The sequence below is a fragment of the Myotis brandtii genome, unplaced genomic scaffold, assembly GCF_000412655.1.
Source record: "Myotis brandtii unplaced genomic scaffold, ASM41265v1 scaffold111, whole genome shotgun sequence".
Classification (NCBI taxonomy): Eukaryota; Metazoa; Chordata; class Mammalia; order Chiroptera; family Vespertilionidae; genus Myotis; species Myotis brandtii.
The window spans coordinates 827,449-848,948 of record NW_005353789.1 but is presented as its reverse complement, the minus strand read 5'-3'; the positions used below and the strand labels follow the sequence as shown (position 1 = coordinate 848,948).

The following is a 21,500-nucleotide window of genomic DNA, read 5'->3' as shown; positions in this document are numbered from 1 at the left end:
AAGGAGTACTCACTTCCCTGGATAGGAAAGCAAAACTGAAAAAAAAGTATACATGAGGTGAATTCAAGAATGTCCAGGATAACATGCATAGACTCTCAAAAATAATGAGTAGGACATTTGGAAGATGTATTCATGTTCATTATTAAAACATTAAAGAAAAAATTACATCTGAAACTAATATAAAATATTGAATATAAACTATAACTGAAAAATAAAATTAAAAAAAGAAATAAATTAAGTGGGAAAAGAAACAGTAGCCATCAGCATCACATAACGTGTGACAGGCCTTACATTTAAGAATATTTACTAACTCTAAGACCAAATTTATGAGAAAAAAGTGTTTCAAGATTTCTGACCATTGCTTCTTTGATCTAATTATCCAGAACCTAAGCTCTGTGAACCTTTACCTTTCTTTTTTTCCCCCCCCTCTAATAACTAGGAGTTTTTTTTACTGAATTTATTGGGGTGACATTGGTAAATATATTTATTTGGGTTTCAGACGTACAGTTCTATAATACATCATATATATATATATATTATATTGTGTGTTCACCACCCCAAGTAACCTTTACTTTTTTTTGAACTTTAGTTATCCAAAAGTTCAACTATCCTGAAGCCTTTAGATCAGATTTTATATAAATCAACAGCCCAGCTTCACTCTTTGTGCTAAGTCACCTACCTTTATGAATAGAATATGATTTCCCCATCCCAGATGTGTATAAGTGTAAAAATGCAAAAATTAAAAAAAAAAACAAAAAACAAACACCCAGCCTGCCAGTATGGCTTAGTGGCTGAGCTTCGACCCATGAACCAGGAGGTCACAGTTTGATTCCTGGTCAAGGCACATGCCGGGGTTTCGGCTCAATCCCCAGTAGGGGGTGTGCAGGAGGCAGCTGATTGATGATTCTCATTATTGATGTTTCTCTCTCCCTCTCCCTTCCTCTCTCTGAAATCAATAAAAACACATTTAATAAACAACAATAAAAAAAAAAAGACACCAGATAGTCATTCCAATAATAAAATGAAAGGCAGACTCAGAAATGACCTAGATGTTGCAACCATCAGATAAGGACTTTAAAATATGAACAAACCTAGTGGGAAAGGAAGACAACAGCAAGAGACAGAAACTATAAGATATACAGATTCAAATGAAAATAAAATAAATACAATTACCAGAGGTGAAAAAGTCCTTCAATGGGTCCACTAGAAAACTCCACAGAACTAAAAACAGAACCAATGAATTTTTTATACTAATTATACTCTGATCAGCAGTGATCTTCTCATGTCACTTATCAAACATCTATTTAGTTCTCTTTTTTCCTATTTATTTTTTCCCCATCACCATTTATCCCCCCTATACCCTCCTCCACCTCCACCCACCCACCTACAGACCCCCACAATCACCACCCTGTTGTCCCTCCCTATCCATGAGTTCTCTCATTCTTAGTGAACCCAGGTTTTGGGGTACAAATATTAACACCAGATCACTAAAGTTCTTACCTTCAGAACTGAGTACAAAAGAAAAAATATTTTTAGAATACTTCATTGATTTTTAGAGAGAGAGATAAAGGGAAAGGGGGAGAGAAGGTGAGAGAAATATCAATGTGAGAGCACAACATCCATCAGCTGCCTCCTGTACATCCCCCACTGGGGATCGAGCCTGCAACACAGGCATATGCCCTTGACTGGGAATCCAATCGGCAACCTCCTGGTGTACCAGAGGATGTTCAACCAACCGAGCCACACTGGATAGGGCCAAAGTGATAATTTTTTTTAAAAAGGTAGAGCAAGGATATACAGGACAGCAGTTAGGCAAGCTGCACTTCTATCACTATTCTATAGGTTTCCCATTAGCCAAATAAAAGATGTTACAGAAGGGCTAAAGAATCTTGATGAGCCAAAAACATGCCTTCTGAAGTAAGGGCACACAGCAGGAACAGGCTGTAGGGTGGACTACAGCAGATAAAGAGAGGGCCAGGAGGAGTGTGTCAAAGGTAGCTTGTGTGTGCATCACACCACAACAGAGAACTGGACAATGAGGACATACCCACAGGAATCTCCAAAAACCTTCCTAAATGCACAACTCTAAAAATCCACACTTGGACGTCTGTCACAAGAGGGCACTGGCAGCTGTATTACAATACAATAGTCCTAGTTATATAAAACTTGGTCCTTTTTCTTCTTATCTTCCTTCCAATTAGAATTCAAAAGCAGAATGGGGGGAAAGGGATAAGAATGAAGAAACAGCCCAGCCTGTGTGGCTCAGTGATTCAGTATCCACCCAGGAACTAAGAGACCACGGTTAGATTCCCGGTCAGGGCACATGCCCGGTTGCAGGTTTGCAGTTTTGATCCCCAGAAAGGGGCGGGCAGGAGACAGCCCCAATCGATGATGTTTCTCTCTCATCGATGTTTTTCTCTATTCTTCTCCCTTCCTCTCTCTCTGGAAAAAACACACAAAAAAACTATGTTATAATAATATCATCATGGAATGGGTATTTTAGAAAAAAAAAGAGTGAAGATCACACTCCTCTTCTCGACTACATGATCCCTGAGCCAACTCAGATCTGAGTAAAGAGAAGAAGCTTTCAACAGGATATAAGCCTTTGACTAGACTTTCATAACTATGTAAATTTAATCACCAAAGTAAGATTTATAGTTAAAAATAACCTTTGGTCAAGAGGTAGGGAAGAAAGATCCAACATGGCATGGCTAAAGTAAAGAATGAGCCCAGCTGGCATGGCTCAGTGGTTGAGCGTCGACCTATGAACCAGGAGGTCACAGTTGGATTCCTGATCAGGGCATAGGCCCAGGTGGCAGGCTCCATCCCCAGTGTGGGGCTTGCAGAAGGCAGCTGATCAATGATTCTGTCATTGATGCTTCTATCTCTCTCTCCCTCTCCCTTCCTCTCTGAAATCAATCTATAATAATAAAAGCATAATATGCTAATTAGACCAGACATCCTTCTGGACGAAGCCAGGGCTGCAGCGGCGGGATGAAGGAAGCCACTGCGGCTCCAAGGGAGGGATCCAGGCAGCCGCCGCAGCTGTGAAGGCCTACTCTTGCATGAATTTCGTGCATCGGGCCTCTAGTTAAAATATATTAAAAAATAATAACAATAAAGTAAAGGATAAGAGAAAATAGCTAGTTCCTATTTTTATGCTATCAGGTACAGCCCATATATCAGTCATATTAGTCCAGTACCACCATCTACTCTGTTATTCAAGTCAGGAATCTAGGAGTAAGACCCTAACATCCAGTCATTATGTCTTGAACCTCTTTCAACACATCTTTTCCTCCCTAGCCCCTTAATTACTAGTCTAGCTCATATTTGAAGTACTATAATAATCTAACTTAGTGATTCTCTACTCTAGCCTCAACTTTAGACTTTCAAAAGATTAAGTTTAATTCCTAGGTCCCAGCCTAGACTCTCTGATTTAAATGGGGTCCAGCCATTAGTTTTTTCAAGTGGTCCTCAGGTGCTTCGAAATGCAGCCAAGGTTGAGAATTGCTAACATAACTAGTATCCCTCCCAGGATCTAGGCTTACCTTCCGGTATCTTTCATAATGTTTCAAGAGTCATCTTTTTAAAAATGTAAACCTCATATTATCCTAGAGGAGTAGTTTAGGATCACTTAGAGAGCTTTCAAAAATTCTGATTCCAGGCCAAACTTTAGACCAATTAAAACAGTCTCCAGAGATAAGAACCAGGCAATGGTATTAAAGATCCCCCAGTGATTTCCAATTTGCAGACAAGGCTGAGAACCACTATCCTAGCAACAATGGGAAGCAACAGAAAATCTTTAAGAATAATAGAATCTAAACTCCCCTGAAGGTAATGACTTTCTATTAACTTTAGCACCCTCCATTCTCACAATACCAAAGCATCTCGGCTCCCTGAAAAGGCCACACTTTTAGACTTTTGTGTAAGTATTACCTCAACCCATAAATCCTCCTCGGCTCACCTATAACTAAGACCCAAGCCACCTTTAAGGTTAATACCTTTCAAGAATAGCCTCCTTTGTACAAACCTTCCCTGACACACACAACAGAGCTCATCAATATACCTGTGACAGTTAATGATTCTGCAGGGCAATTCTTAATGTTTAAATCTAACTTTACTATTGAATTACTTAAAATTAAAAACTTATCTGATTCATGCTTTTATCCCCAGTTCCTATCACTATGGATAGCATACAGAGGCATTCAAATATCTATTGAATTAATTCCATTTAAGTAAATACTAGTAATTATACTATTATGCAGGTAAAATCCCATTTTAATAAACTGTAAGAGACATCATATTTATACATTATATTCAAGAAACCCATAGCTAGACTTTTTAAAAAATGTAAGGCAAATGTTAATGTTTGTTCTATTTATGAACAGTAACAAATTAAGGAAAAAGGCAGGTACAAAGGGCAGTATGTTTTCAGAATCACAAGGGTGGTATCTTACAGAATAATAATGCTTGGGTTTCCAACTGAATATGTTCTTTAAAACATATCCTTTCAAAATGTCATGCTGGTATAATGAAATCTGTATAATTTAAGAAAGTGAGCTAAGACTGCTTACTTGACCTAAGAGTAAAATAATAGGTGCTCTGCCACCTTAAAATAAAACAAATTATGAAAAGCTTTCAAATGCTTTGAATGAATTGAACATAAACTTCAAAACTCTGATAATATGGTTACTAGCATTTGATGGCAGTTTCTAGTACTCTGGGTACTCTGTTAACTCATCCAAAGTTCAGCTCTCCATAAAACAGCTTAAGTAGAAGACACAGAGTATTTTATCAAAAAGAGTTACATTAAACATTTTAGATTTATATATCATTATACATACATGTGATTTACCCAAAGACAGTAATTTTGCACAAATATTAACTAAAGAGCTAAACACATAATGTACCACAATCAAAAGAGTTTTGTTGTACCCATATTCATATAGACCATGAAAATCTTCTTAGCATGCAAAATGATTACTAGGTTACTATGTGTTTAGAGTACGTGTTTTATGTCATGTATCCTTGATTACTAAATTAACCCAGTATTCACTGAATGTCTATTCAGTTGCCTGGGAATATATTAAAACCGAAGTATCTGAAGTGACTACAAGAAAATAAAGGCATTGACCACAATACTTGGCATTTGTGGTTAAATTTTTTACCTTATTTGGCGATTTCAAAGGTGAGATGGCTATTTTATTTGGTGTCTGTGTTGTAGAATTTAAAGTCGATCCAATAACACCAGTTTCAGATATTGTTATGGTCTTTGATGGAGTCCCAGGAGTAGACTGTGAAAGAACCCTACCTGCAAACGAGAGGCAGCACGTCAGTTTGACTTTTTATACTAACAATATAAAAATGTATGTGACGATGATCTACCTTACAAGGACTGTAGTATATGTTTACTATCACATATGAACTTCAACACTCAAGTTAGTTCCTAATGAATTATGATGAACCTAAGAGGAAAGAAGCAAAAGTGTTTCTTAGCAACACTTAGTATCTTAATACCACTTTAAATAAAGTCCATGAAAACACTGCTGCTCACATTCTCATCAATCTTGATAAATCTATCAGAAGATAGGCTCAGGACAACTAAGCAACATGCCCTGTGTGACACAGATCCTGAAAGTCAGTATTTGAAGTCTTAAAATTTCAATCTCTGCGTTCTACTATATTACAGCTGTCTTACTCTTTGAACTTAAACCACAGGATATGATTAAATCCACATCTATAAAACATAGTTACTGAACTAACTTCAACACCGTATGGTTTAATATTGTCTGATTTTAGACTGCCAAAAGGAAAAAAAGATCTTCCTGGCCAGATTCCAATAAGAATACAGAAATAGTGTGTTCACTTCTAGACAACACCCTTCAGCAACAACACAAAAAAAAACTGTAGTGTGTCTAGAGAGCTTAGGGAATTAGAAATCATATCATGATGAGTTGAAATACTAAAATTCTTATCATAGGCAAGAAAGGAATACAAAGACATGATATATCTCCAAATTCTTAAAAGACTGTGTAATGCCCTGGCCAAGTGACTAAGTTGGTTGGAGCATCGTCTCGTACACCAAAAGGTTGCAGGTTCAATCCCCAGTCAGGACATGTACAGGGGGCAACCAATCGATGTTTCTCTTTCTCTCTCTCTTTCTCTCTCGCTCTTTCTCTCTCTCTCTCTTTCCATATTCTCGGGTGAAGATTTAAAATAAAAAACGAGACTGTGTGATAGTCATTAGTGCCATTCATCAAGTATTCTGGGGACTTGGTAGGAGTGCACTTTCTATCCTTCCCCATTCAGTGTGGTTAGATTTGGACCAATGTGACTAGTTCTGGCCAATGAAATATGAATAGAAGTGTGGTGTGTCATTTCTTTGCCAGAACACTTACTTCCTGTGGAAGGCCTTTCAAAGCTCTTTTTCTCTGCCACATTTGAGGTGATGGCTCTCCTATCAGCCTGGGTCCTAAGAGACTCATGAGAAGAATCCCCCGTCTCTAAATCCACAATGGACATGCAGAAAGTCATGAAGTATAAGTAGAAAAATAAAAATTGGGTATTTTTTTAAACTTCTGAATTTAGAGATTATTTATTATGGCAGGAAAACCAAGATTAATAGGCTGTCAAGTTGAAGGATTAGAACCATCAGCTGCACAGCACTAATGCATAGAAATAAAAATATTCAGCTTAGCTCTAAGAAAAAACTTCTAACAAAATTTTCCAATTGAAATGACTGTTTTAGCACATGAGTTTTTAGTCACTGAAAGTGTTTCAAGCAGGTGCTGGATAATCAAATCAACTGAGGGGCCTGCTTGTTTTTCATCGAGATAGCACCTCTGATTATCTAATCTCCAAATCCCTTTTTATCCTTAGCTCTGTAGACAAATTCAAGCAAGTATGCAAGTTATACAATTTCACCCTGAAATCAACTTGCAAGGCATTTATAATCTAGTCAGGTGTCATCCACCCGAATCAAAAGACATATTCTAAAAAGCTACAGATGGGGCAGTTTGGGACAGAGAGCTAACATATCTGAGCGAGGACTAATTCTATCAGAGATTAATTCATTAGTGAATATTTTCACATTGATGAAGTTTGCTACACTGTAGCAACCTTGTACCTTGGGAGCTCTGATAATAAGGACCTCTGTATCTCACTTAACATCTCAAAAGTCTTGTGCAGTGGTTGGTATCAACATTTAACATAAATAAGATGAACAGATACTTGGTATTTACCCAAGATCAAAGAGAAAATGAAAGAGCCATGACTAAAACACAAGTCTCCCAATAGCTCCTTCCATACCACTGCACTGCTTCCATGATATACATATTCACTTAACAATACATTTACTGAAACACATCTTTGTGCCAGAAACTGCTAGATACTGGAAGGACAGAGGTGAAAGAACTACCATCAATGTGCTACGTACATACATGCTATCACACAGATGGACCAATAGCCAGTCATAAAAGGACAAAGTCAAAATGAGAGAGACAGAAAGTCTCTGCTGGGGCTGGAAGGAGATAGGAATGGGGAGTTATTATTTAACTAGAGGCCTGGTGCACGAATTCGTGCACCAGTGGGGTCCCTCAGCCTGGCCTGCGGGATCAGGCTGAAACCAGCTCTCCGACATCCCCCGAGGGGTCCCAGATTGCAAGAGGGTGCAGGCCAGGCTGAGGGACCCCACTGGTGCACAATAGAAGCCGGGGAGGGACACGGGAGGTTGGCCAATGGGGAGGGACCGCGGGAGGGCTCCAGGACATGTCCAGCCCATTTCGCTCAGTCCATATCAGCTGGACCCCAGCAGCAAGCTAACCTACCAGTCGGAACATCTGCCCCTGGTGGTCAGTGCACATTATAGTGAGCAGTTCAGCGGCCTTAACATATCATTAGCATGTTACACTTTGATTGGTTGAACGCCCAACTGGTCAACCAGACCCTTAGCATATTAAGCTTTTATTATACAGGACGAGAGGCCCGATGCATGAAATTCTTCATGCAAGAGTAGGCCTTCCTTCCCCCAGCTGTCAGCACCAGCTTCCCTCTGGCAGCCGGGACCTGGGCTTCCCTCACAGCCTCGGCTCCGTCCAGAAGGTCATCCAGTCTAATTAGCATATTACGCTTTTATTATTATAGATAGGTACAGAGATTCCATTTTGCAAAATGAAAAGAGTTCTGGAGATGGACAGTGGTGATGGTTTTACAATGATGTGAATATATTTAATGCCACTGAATTATCCACTTAAAAATGATTAAAACGGTCAACTTTATGCTATATATATTTTACAACTTAAAAAAATTAATTTAAAAAAACTAGATGGTAGCCGAAACCGGTTTGGCTCAGTGGATAGAGCGTCGCCTGCGGACTGAAAGGTCCCGGGTTCGATTCCGGTCAAGGGCATGTACCTGGGTTGCAGGCACATCCCCAGTGGGAGATGTGCAGGAGGCAGTTGATTGATGTTTCTCTCTCATCGATGTTTCTAACTCTCTATCTCTCTCCCTTCCTCTCTGTAAAAAAATCAATAAAATATATTTTTTTTAAAAAAACTAGATGGTAAAACAAAAAAAATTACCATTAAGAAAAAAATAAAATAAAATAATGAGTCCTGGCCAGCATTGTTCAGTGGTTAGAATGTCTGACTGGGGACCCAGGGGTTATGGGTTCAATTCCTGCTCAAGGACATGTATCTGGGTTGCAGGTTCATTCCCCAGTCCCAGTCAGGAGGAGTGCAGGAGGTAACCAATCAATGTGTCTCTCTCACATCAATGTTCCTCCCTCTCTCTCCCCTCCCTCTAAGAAATCAATGGGAAAAATATCCTTGAGTGAGAATTAACAAAAAGAAAAATAATGAATTTAATAGGGAGACAAACAAGAAAGACAAATATTATAATATAGTATGACTAAAAGAAATTCTAAAAAACTAGTGTGAAATTTAAAAGAAGTCTAATTAAAGTATTTGGTAGGTATGATTAAGTTTTATGGGAATACATAGAAGATAGTCAGAGTAAGAGTATTTGACTAGGGGTCAAAAGCTTTCAAAACAGGAGGTAATCCAAAGATAAAATGGATGAGTTAGCCAGGAGGACAGCAAAGAAAGACATTTCAGGTAAAAGGAACAGTGCCAAGATCGCAAGTTCATCTGGTAATCTCTTAAAATAAGTTAAATCAGTAGATCTGGAGCTGACAGGAGATAAAAATGAAAAAGGTATGTATGAGATCATAAATGTTTTTAATGCTAAGAAAGCACCGGCATTTGAACTTAATCCTAATGGATCGAAGCCCACAAATGATATAGCCCAAAAAATTCTAAGCAAGGGTGTGACAAGATCAGATTTCCATTTCAGAAAAATCACATATTTATAAACATAAGTTTATCTTGACTGACAGAAAAAAATATCCATCTTCAATGAGCTCAAACGTCATTTAAAAAAAAAACAACACATCTAAATGTACTTTGAAAGATCATTAGCTACAAAATAAAGATAGGTCTCCTTGAATAAGACAATGCAACAGAAGAGCTATTTCAATGGTTTAAAATTTGGTTTTCATGAATTTAAAAGGCTATAAAGAACTAGTTAACAGTAGAAATTATCCCTCCAAATTTAATAGAAGTCTACCTCAATGCATTGTGGTAGGGCTAATAAATTCTGTAATTAAAGATGAAGCTATAGTCGGTGTGCAACACGTTATAAATGACCAAAAGACCCAGCAATGACATAGTCACATTATAATCAAATGTAAGAGGTGAAACCAGGACATTAACTAAAAATACATTCAGACACTTCTGCAGACACCACATGTGTAGTATACAATTTTCCCACATAATTTTAAAAATTTAAGGGATTCTCTCAAACTCCAAAAGAGTAAAGAATATTGTACTGAGACATTCCTCTCCTGGTTAACCAGTTTCACCTATGAAAAACCTCCGAGGGATCTGGAGGGCCCTTTTTCTACAATACATCCAAGCCTTGCTAACTTTCAGCCAACTGAAGCCCACTTCCTAAACCAGCTCCAAATCCCAATCCTTTCCAATCTTTCCTCTGGGGCTATACCTGCCTCCCATGCAGTCCTCAAGACACCAGCCTCCTATATCCACCACAAATCTCATTTGAGGACAAAAGAGAAAGAAAGCATTCACTCACCCAACACTGTCTTCATATCACAATCTTTCTATGCCTTCTCTCATTTGCTAAAATGAGAAGCCTCCTTACACACAATTCCAAATCTCAAGAAAATGGCAAATCATGGCCACTGACTTCAGAGCTGCCTACTGGTATGCTGTCTGTAAACTTACCAAAGACAGTAGTAGGTGGCTTCAATTTATACCCCTTCTCCCACCCACAGTTAGTTAAAATTTGAAGCACACTCATCAAGAATACACAAAGGAACCTTGGCCAGGTAGCTCAGTTGGTTGGAGTGTCATGCTCTCATGTTTTAGGTTTGATCCCTGGTCAGGTTACATACAAGAATCAAACAAAGAATGCATAAATAAGTGGAACAACAAATGATGTTTCCCTCTCTCTCTCTCTCTCCCCCTCTGCCTCTCCCTCCAAAATTAATTAAAAAATTTTTAAAAGAGCCGTAACCTGTTTGGCTCAGGACTGAAGGGTCCCAGGTTCGATTCTGGTCAAGGTCATGTACCTTGGTTGCGGGCACATCCCCAGTAGGGGGTGTGCAGGAGGCAGCTGATCTATGTTTCTCTCTCATCAATGTTTCTAACTCTCTATCCCTCTCCCTTCCTCTCTGTACAAAACCAATAAAATATATTTTAAAAAAATTTTTTTAAAAGAATGCACAAAGAATGGGTAATTAGCATTTGAACTTCTCTAGTCAGTCTACCATCCAGAGGTGCTCGCCGCCCCCGCCTGGCCATCCGCCGGGGGAGTCCGGGAGGGCTGTGCGCCTGTCCGGGAGACCCTTTCCGTCCCGCCTTTCGCCACCAAGGGCCACATGCAGAGACCCTGAGACAAAATGAAGAGGAAGATGACTAGCCAGTCCTCAGTAGGGCCAGCCCCTGCTATTCCAGCTCCATCCACTGTCTGAATGCAGCCATATGAAAAACACTGAAACATCCAGCTGAGACCTTCATGAATCCAAAGTGCACAGAAACCATGAGAGATGATTAAATGATTATTGCTATTTAAAAAAAATAAAAGAATGCACAAAGAATGGGTAATTAGCATTTGAACTTCTCTAGTCAGTCTACCATCCAGAGGTGCTTCCTTATAGCACAATGGAAATTAGAAATGAGTTCTAAATTGGTGAAGAGTCATGTCAGTTTAACTCTGAATTAAAGACCAGTCACCATGGCTTTGTGACTTTCTCTAGAAATACTAAGCTGCTTGCCAAGCAAGGAGTTAAGAAGAAAGATGGACTTAACCAAGCTATTATAGAAAGAGACAAGGAAAAGATAATCAATGGTGTTTGGAAGGGATTGATAATGGGTCATGGACTCCATGTTGAATAAGGAAGACTCTGAGGACAGGAATGGGCTGATTATTAATAAGAAAGTGGGAGGGTTAATGGATCAGAGATTTCAAAGTCAAAGAACTGCCAGACTGGGAGTACAAAGGAAGATAATCTAGAATAAAGAGAATGAAATAATAAAATCAAGAAAGAGGTCTTGCCCTGGCCGGGTAGCTCAGTTGGTTAGAGCACATTGTCCCAATACCTCAAGATTGTGGGTTCGATCCCTGGTCAGGACACATACAAGAAGCAACCAATGAATGCATAAATAAGTGGAACAACAAATCGATGTTTCTCTCTCTCTCCCTTCTTCTCTCTATAAAATCAATTTTTAAAAAAAGATTTCTGAGATCTTAGTTGAGTGATGACAAAAATTTTTAAATATTTTTATTGATTTCAGAGAGGAAGGGAGAGGGAGAGAGAGATAGAAACATCAATGATGAAAGAGAATCATTTATCGGCTGCCTCCTGCACACACCCTACTGGGTATCTAGCTGCAACCCAGGCATGCGCCCTGTCCAGGAATCAAACTGTGACCTCCTGGTTCACAGGTTGACGCTCAACCACTGAGCCACGCCGGTCAGGCTGATGACAAATTTTAAAGTATATAATAAAAGAGAACTGGGTCATATTATGGAATTTGCTGGCAAAATATAGCTAAAATTCTGTTATCACTTAAGTAACTGCATCATTGTGACAATTTTCTATTCATAGAAAACTGCATATAGAGCATATTAAAATACTGAAACCAAAAATTCAAACAGAAACCATGAAATACTATACTCCCATGTGTATTAATTTAAAACTATTAGACTTAGCACATGTGCTCTAGAGACAAACTGCCTAGGCTCAAACTCCAGGCAGCCATTTACTAGATGAGTACCTCCATTTCCACAATGGCAAATTAGGGCTGGTATTAGTATCTACTTCACAGATTTGTCAGAGGATTATAGAAGCCACTATATGTAAAGAGCTAAGAATAGTGCAGGGCACATAATAAACACTAATAGCTAATATTATTAGAGTTTAAGACATTGTACTACTTTCATGGTAAAATTCTACCCCAAACTAAGGAGACTAAAGTAATGGACTAATTTTGAGATAAGGCATTTTGCTTGAAGCACACATTTAATAAGTGAAACATTTCTTATTAACAAGTTTGGTTTATAGAAAGCTTATTTCACTAATACATTTCCATTTCAAGGTGGCAGAACAGACTTTTATAAACATAAGAGAAAGATAAATATATAGCTTAATAAACTATAAAGAAATATAACCTGCAATGACTGGTGGTGATACTTGAGTTGTCTGTCCTGTAACTGCTTTACTATTAATTGGTTTTGCAAAGATCAGCTTCGTGATTACTGGACCAGAGGTTGGTGTTCGAGGCTTCTTAGCAATCTGAAATATATAAATAACTATGAAGACCATTTGTTTCTATAAGACACCTTTTCAATCACAATTAAACAAAAGATTGGTATTCAGAAGTACACATGAAGCCAGTTCACTTAACAAAATATATCTAAGTATTAATGTTAAAAACACTTAAAATGTAGCCATTAATTAGAATATTATTATAACACCCTTAGGCCAATATATAGTAATACTTTTGCATTTCACTGTAAATCCTTATTTTAGTCTCTGGGATATAGATATATGTTGAAAAACAAATTAATATTTTAAAATAATGTTTAATAAGTTCATTTAAAAAACATTTAATAATAAAACACTATGACACAGCAATATTCTTTTTCAAAAGAACAAATTATTCAATAATAGAAAGATGGAGCAAAGTAAGTTAAGAGAGAATAGTGTAAATGTAATTAGATTGACCCCTGGAAACAAAATATAAATACACATTAAAGATGTGCTTATGATTATATGTTCAGCTTTAGATCTACATATCAGGGGTAGATAAATGAAGAACTGAATAAGTTAATGCCCTCGGATACAAAGAGCCATCTTGGGCAAAACACTATTCTAAAGGCAAAACCACTCAAATATTATTTACTAAGATACTGTTTACAAGACTATGAGTTCCTTGAAGAGAGAACATTTTAGTCATCTCTGATCTTAGGTTATATATTGGCACACTGTTAACCTGAACTAAAATTCTTCACAAGTCAAAGAAGGTAGAATTACCAATGTTTTTATATTGAAATTATCAGTGTATGCAAAGACATAGCTTCTTCTAAAAGTTAGAAGCAGAAACTTAGATATAATAAAAATCAGACTTTCAGAGCAGGAAGGGAATTAAATATTAATTTTATCTTTGGACAGATATGAAAATTGAGGCCTTGAAAGTACTTTTTAATATTGGAAATAATGACTCAAAAAGAATAAACATGACCAACCTGAATGACACAAATATACCAGAAGCTGAACTAAATTATCAACTTGTGATCAAACTATAAATTAAACTAAATAAAACCTTTTGTTACACTTAGCATATATTACTTTCTTACACTGAGAACATATTACTGACAAAACAAAATGAAATATAAATCACTTTTTTAAAAAACATGGGATCAATTACTACATTTAAAAATACCCAGTTTGCAAAACTCTGATAAATTATTTATACCCAAATAAATTCATAATTGTACTTTAAAAAACACTGATTCAATTTGGGAGACATACAGGAGATATTTTCCTCAAATGTGTTTACAAGCTTTAAACTCTAAAGTGAGTCAGAATATGTCATCTATTGACTTAGTATTAATAATCTCAAGAGGTAGAAGTATTGATATTTTTAAAATCCATTTCTCAAAATAAATAATCTTATCTATAAAGATTAGGAACTTAAAGTATTTACCTATTTTTAACTGACTTTCACAATCATCTGACAATATGAATACATACCAATAAAAAAACAATACAACCAAAAGCACAATAATTTATCAAATGAACAATCTCAACCTGACCTCTAGTTGTTTTTTAATGGAGCTTTGCTGAAAAATAATGATTTCCAGTTCAGTTAAGGAACCATAATTTTTACATTATGAATTATATAAACTACCCTAGAACAAAATTACTTTATTAAGTAAAAAACAACAACAACATGAAGGATCATTTATGTCAAATGTATCCAATCAGCAGATTAAGACAAAAATGAATCAAAAAGGAAATTTACAAATAGCCAAATATCTGATCAAATAATATATACAGCTAATTTTTGGCAGTGTTGTATAGGTACAGGAACTAGTTTGGAGTAATGCTGTTCCATACTGCTAGTTATTCATTTCTCTTATTATACTATGCATAAGAAACATGGGAAAGTGTTTATATATCTGTAATTAAGTGTGACTATACCTCTTTGTTACTGCCTCTGGCCTCAACTGTCACCTCTTTCCTTCATTTTTCAAGATGGGTCTCCTTCTTCCACCCTTACCTGCTGTCCATACCCTAACAGTTTCAATACTCATTAAACTTAAGACAACGCTGAGGACTGTCTAGGAAAAAAACCAGAGAATCATATACACCATGTAATAATAAACCAAATATTCTGGTGCCTAAGCAGGAAACATATAGATGTGTAGCTTACTTGTTTTTTCTGTGTTTCAGAGCTTTGTAGATTACTTTTGAGTTAGAAGGACTTGAGTTGCCTAAAAATAACTGGACAAGTAGAGTAATATCCTAAAAGGGGTTTCTTTTGTTTTTGTTATTGTGGTGCTTTTTTAAAACCAAAGTTCTTTTTCATAAACAGAATTATGGTTTATAAAAGTAACAACAATAAAAGAAGTTGTAAGAATTAGTTCCCAGTCTTTGTTTTTATTGTCAGTACTTAGGTGATTATAGTAAAAAAACTAGTGGATACAAGTAAATTGGTCATTAAAACAGCATGTATACATTGCTCTTGCAAATGAAAAAAAATGACATTCTGATTTACATTATCAGTTTCTTGTGAATTGATTATGAGCCACATCCCCAATAAAAAACAAGTTTCAAAACTGATTTTTTAAAAAGCTGAGGACAAGATGCTAGATGGTGATAATTCATTCAAGAGACCTTCATCAAAATAAGTAAAAGGAAGTCAGAGATAAGTGAGATGACAATGAACAGAAAAGAACACAATATTTAATAGTACTAGAAGGGACATGGGCAAATTACAAGGTTTGAGAAATCTTACAAAGTTCTTAAATAAAAAGCCCATGACATAACAACCAAACATTATTTCTAACATCAGCTGAGAGTGGATAGTTTCCCAAACCTTCCTATTTCTTTATACACCTGCTTTAATTCTCTAAATCCTGCCTTCTTTTTTGTAAAAGGCAATTCTTTCAAACAGGGAATGTATTTGTGTTCCCTGGTCTTAAGTGGATCATTATATTTCTAAGAGTAGTGGTGACCAAAAAAAGGCCTACTTGGGCATGAAAAATGGGAAGCCATTTAACAAATGTTCTGTTAACCTTCTCTGTTAAAGTCCTTTTTATACTGATAATAGGTACCATTTTGAAGGATCCTCAAAGTTTTGAGAACTACAAGTACTTTCATCATGCTCACATAACCTTCTACCAGCTAAAGTAAAAAACTCAGAGATGATAAGTAACTTATCCAAAGTTCCACAGATGTCAGGGTAGCAGAGAGGCGACTCAAACCTAGTTGGTCCAACTCTAAAGCCTATGTGTTACCTTCCATCACATGGCACTACCTTTTCCAATATGTAAACATGAGTGATGAAAATGGACAGTAAACGCCAAAGAAAGGCACAAACTGGCTAGTATGTACTATTTCAGACTCCAAGGGTTTCTCAGAGTAGCAAGTTTTCCTAGACTTTGGCCATCTGTTAACTGAAAAAAATCATGTCTGAATGATTTGTTGACAGCCCATCAGCAATTGTGGCATCTTTATACCAGCAGAACATCCTTGTAATCAAACTATTACAAAGAATAAAATGCATTTAAAAATGAGTACAAAGCTATAAATACACTCATCTGGAATTTAACCAAAATTAAGTTTGCTCTAAGTTCTCTAGCAAAAATATCCAAAGGATTAGACATATCAAACTTTATCAGAAAAAAACGCAATACCCACACACAATTACTAAACACAACATTCAAAAGAATTCAGTAACAGCTAAGCATTTAATTATCCTACAAACACAACTACCAATCAACTTAATTTTTAACATGCATTTTAATTCATAAGCCCCCTTTTTTACCTGTACTGTTTTTAACTGTTGGGTCTGTAACACAGAGGGCTGAGTTGTAGTATTAATCAGTTGATTTCCTGGGGTCAATGCTGAGACACCAATGACAGGTTTCACCTCTGGCCTCCCTCCAATGGTAACTACTTTAATTTGCTGCGGTGGTAACTTAGCATCTCCTGACTGGGCCTGAGATGTAACTTTCTGAGCCTGGGGTAGTTGGCTATGGGGTAGTGCTAAAACAATTGGTGAACCAGACTTGCCCAAAGTTGTTAAAATTAACTTCTGTCCATCTGGTTTAAGGGTCTGATTGCCAAGTTTAAGATCAGATGTCTGTGATACTTTGTTTAAAATAATCTGATTGGCAGATATAGTCACAGGAGTCTGAGCACCAAGTTTTTGAAGGCCACTTGGAAAAGCTGGTTTCACTGTGGTATTACAATCTGCTTTAGTAACTGTGGTATTCACTGCCACTTGGTTAGTGTGGTTACTGTACACTGTGATTGGCTCCGTGGAAATGGGCGTGGCCGTAGAGTCGCCAGTAGAATGTATGTTGACCATTTCTTCCAGTTCTGTCTCCATGGGGATTGGGGATGAAACAATAACAGCCTCAATACTATCCTCATCCACTAACGTTATACCAGTGTCCATTATCTCCTCTGGAAGCAAGCTATTCACCTCAGCGGGCACCACCTCCATGGTCGTTCTCCTGCGAGAAAGTGGATCAGGCACTGCAATAGAAGTTGAAAAATAAAAAATTACTAGGTTCAAAATAGTTTTAAGAGAAGAACAAAATTATTTGAGAAAAAAGCAAGTAACAAAATTTAAAATGACATTTTTTATTGATGTATAATTGAATAAAGGATACTCCTAATGTGGATGTGAGTTAAACCATTTTAACATATCCTCAACTTTCAAAAATCTGAAATATAAGTCATATGAGACACAAAACTAGAAGCCAACATTCTCATTCATCATGTCTCAATTCAAAAGTATACTGCATTCAGGCAACACTAAGTCACATAATTATAGGAAACTCCTTTCCAATGCCCACTCATAAAAGTTTTAAATCTTTTTGACATGTCTGATGATCATCTTATTTCTTCCCATTTTTTTTCCCTATTGACAGACTTAAAAACTGCTGAAGCACACAAAGAAATAAAGATTTTAAAATATAAACAAATATTGGAAAATATCTTCAAATCTCCAGTGAGCTAGATCCTAAAATGATGGAATTTATACCATTTCTAAAAATCCATTAAATACTCAAATTAATGTTAAAAGAGTTTTTAGAGTAATCCATCTCAGCAACTGAAGATCAAAAGGCTTATTTGGCCCAAGTTTGATCAATTAGTTTCATACCAAAGAAAACCTTATTTGGAAAAAAGATTCTCAAATCCTCCTCAGCCATTTAAAATATCAAAAACGGCATCATTTGAGAGGTATACAGTCAGTCCCCCTAAAGAAAAAAATGTTAATAATAAAGCAGATTATGAACAAATCAGAACTCCCAATAAGAGTCAGTTATCTTCACTTATTAAAGAAAGTACATCATGTTTATGGCTGACTAAATAGCATTAAGTTATTTGCCTGTAAATATCAAAGATTCATAGGAACCTAATCAATAATTCTTCTTCCCTTTTTTAATATATAAAAATGCAATACCCATTCCAAGATTAACAGGCATGAGTTACAAATTATAATTATTAACATTGACAAATATTAATACTGCCCAAATTAGTCATTATTTTGAACACTTACTATCAAAAGTAATGCTGGCAATTTAATTTACCCTCATAACAACTCTGAGATGGTAACATTACCACCCCCATTTTGCAGATGAAGAAATTTAGGTTAAATAATTTGCCCAAGGTCACATAAGCTAGTAAATGGAAGAGCTAGGACTCAAACTCAGGATATGTTTTATGATAACAAAGTTCATAATTTTCTTTTATTTTGATTAATACCTAGAAATTAACTTGCCAGATCATAAGGTAAGTTTATTTTAAACTTTACATGAAACTACCAAACAATTTCCCAACTTGGTTGTACCATTTTATACACCCACCGGAAATGTACAACAGTTCCAGCTGTTCTACATCGTCACCAACAATTGGTATTGTCAGTCTTTATAATTTTAGCCATTCTAGCAGTATGAAGTGATATTTCATTGTGGTTTTAATTTAATTACCAGATGACTAATGATGTTGAGCATCTTTTCATATGCGTATTGCCTATTGGTATATTTTCTTTTGAAAATTGCCTGTTAAAATCTTTTGCCATTCTTAAAATACTATTGTGGGGGGGGTGTTTTTTGTCTTCTTTAGTTAGGTGAGTTCTTTATATATATACTGCAAAATCATCAGTCACAATAACTTGTAGCTCAAAAGAATCACTAGGGTTTTGGGACCCTAAAGTACTAGCACTTCTCTACATATGGCTCTTCCTGATAGGAGAATCTACTCTGGCACTCATGGGCATTTACAATACAAGCATGTAAGCCTGGCCGGTGTGGCTCGGTGGTTAATCGTCGACCTATAAACCAGGAGGTCATGGTTCCTGGCTCAATGTCGGGCGTGCAGGAGGCAACCAATCAATGATTCTCTCTCATCACTGAGGTTTCTCTCTCTCTCTCCCTTTCTCTCTGAAATAAATAAAAATACATTTTTAAATACATAAATAAATAAAATCAATACCAAATATACCTTAGCATTGGAAATCACAACAGTACACAACAACAAAGACCCTACCCCCAAAAATGTCACATTGCCTTTCCTCTCCTACTGCAAACCTTGCCCAAACCCCATCAGTTGCATCTGAACACTCTATCCTCCCAAAGAATAAGGTAGGATGATGACTTGAGTGCCAGTATCTGATAGAGCCATAAATGTTTAACTCTCTCCTCTGCCTAAAGTTCCCCCAGCATATTTAGATATGTGGGTTTGGCCTTTGATTCCCCTTTAAGGATTGGGATACCTCAACCCAACCCCTATTCATCCTTCTTCTTAAAGCACCTGAACTCCAGGTGTAGGAAGAGGGAAAGGTCAGGCCATGAGGGGAGATAGTGGTCTGATAGTGCATTTACTTAAAAATTTCAAGTACCCACATTTGCATCTCAACTAAACAAACTCTTAATATTTTCAACCCACCCAAAGCTCTATATCCTCATTTCCCACACAATTTTCTCACCTTTGGGGACTCAATTCAGCTGCTGGAGCCACACTGTCTTTCAGCTGAAGCCATGGAGATGAATGTACAACAACCAAAGCACCATTTGGGCTATCTCTCAGCTCAGCCCCTAAATGTTCATTAAGAGGTAGAACACTGGAGGACTCTTATTCTCCCTGCCCCTGTCACCCTTGCCCACCACTTGGGTGAGAATATTCAATACCCACAGTGTTGTCCTATCCTCTAACCCAGACCACACAGCCCTCATCTTTCCTCTTTCAGAAAGCCATGTCTGTGAGCACTTCATCCTCAAGACTAAAACTGTCAAGAATTGTGAGGAATTTGAGATTTTTGACCCTCCAAGCAAGCAACCAAAGTAGTCCATTACTGTTTCATGGATACTGGCAGACCACACAGTAGTCCTTAGGTCAGAGACCCAGGACTTACTACTCACAGCACAGAAGGAACATGAGCACCATGTGTGTATCAGTTCCTTCACTGCCCAAGTCCCACAGAGCAGACGTGAAGATGCAGTGCTGTCAGGGGGCTTGTATCCCATCTGAGGATATTGCTGACTTCTATTTGCTAATATTTTGTTAACCATTTCTGTCTACACTCATGAGGGATATTGGTAAGTTTTTTTCTTGTAGTGTCTGTCTGGGGATAATGCTACCCTAATAAAATGAGTTAGGACATGTTCCCTCCTCTTCAATTTTCAGAAAAAAATCTTCCTGAAATGTGCTAAAACTCACCAGTAAAGCTATCTAGACATAAATTTTCTTTGTGGAGAAACCATCAACAAAACAACAAGAAAGCCCACTGCATGGGAGAACATATTTGCCAATGTTATCACCGATAAGGGTTTAATCTCCAACATTTATAGGGAACTCATACAACTTAACAAAAGGGAGATAAACAATCCAATCAAAAAATGGGCAAAGGACCTAAATAGACATTTTTCAAAAGAAGACATTCAGAAAGCCAAGAGACATATGAAAACATGCTCAAAGTCACTAATCATCCGAGAAATGCAAGTCAAAACAACAATGAGGTACCATCTCACACCTGTCAGACTGGCTATCATCAACAAATCAACAAACAACAAGTGCTGGAGAGGATGTGGAGAAAAAGGAACACTCGTGCACTGCTGGTGGGAATGCAGACTGGTGCAGCCACTATGGAAGACAGTATGGAGTTTCCTCAAAAAACAAAACATGGAACTCCCATTTGACCCTGTGATCCCACTTCTAGGAATATATCCCAAGAAACCAGAAACACCAATCAGAAAGGATATATGCACCCATATGTTCATAGCAGCACAATTCACCATAGCTAAGATCTGGAAACAGCCTAAGTGCCCATCAGTAGATGAATGGATTAGAAAACTGTGGTACATCTACACGATGGAATACTATGCTGCTGTAAAAAAGAAGGAACTCTTACAATTTGCAACGGCATGGATGGAGCTGGAGAGCATTATGCTAAGTGAAATAAGCCAGTCAATGAAGGAAAAATACCACATGATCTCACTCATTCATGGATAATAAAGACCATTACAAACTTTTGAACAATAATAGATACAGAGGCAGAGCTGCCTCAAACTGATTGTCAAACTGCAGTGGGAAGGCCAGAGAGGGTTGGGGGGCAGAAGGGAGGGGAGTAAGAGATCAACCGAAGGACTTGTATGCATGCATATAAACATAACCAATGGAC

At 37.1% G+C, this 21,500-nt stretch overlaps 1 protein-coding gene across 6 annotated transcripts in view; it reads right to left on the bottom strand.

Annotated features, from left to right (window-relative positions):
- LIN54 (lin-54 DREAM MuvB core complex component) overlaps window positions 1–21,500 on the bottom strand; it is a 64,032-nt gene that overhangs the window by 33,068 nt on the left and 9,464 nt on the right. For 3 of the 6 annotated variants that reach the window (XM_005857387.2, XM_014544585.1, XM_005857388.2), the window contains exons 2-4: window positions 17,298–17,350; window positions 12,751–12,874; window positions 5,169–5,311 (exon numbers count right to left, since the gene is read on the bottom strand). In XM_005857387.2, the coding sequence (XP_005857449.1) occupies window positions 5,169–5,311; window positions 12,751–12,874; window positions 17,298–17,350 (320 nt within the window). Of the gene's footprint in view, window positions 1–5,168; window positions 5,312–12,750; window positions 12,875–16,634; window positions 17,351–17,981; window positions 18,007–21,500 lie in introns of those variants that run through there. The other 3 variants (XM_005857385.2, XM_005857386.2, XM_014544573.1) reach the window with 2 other exon arrangements.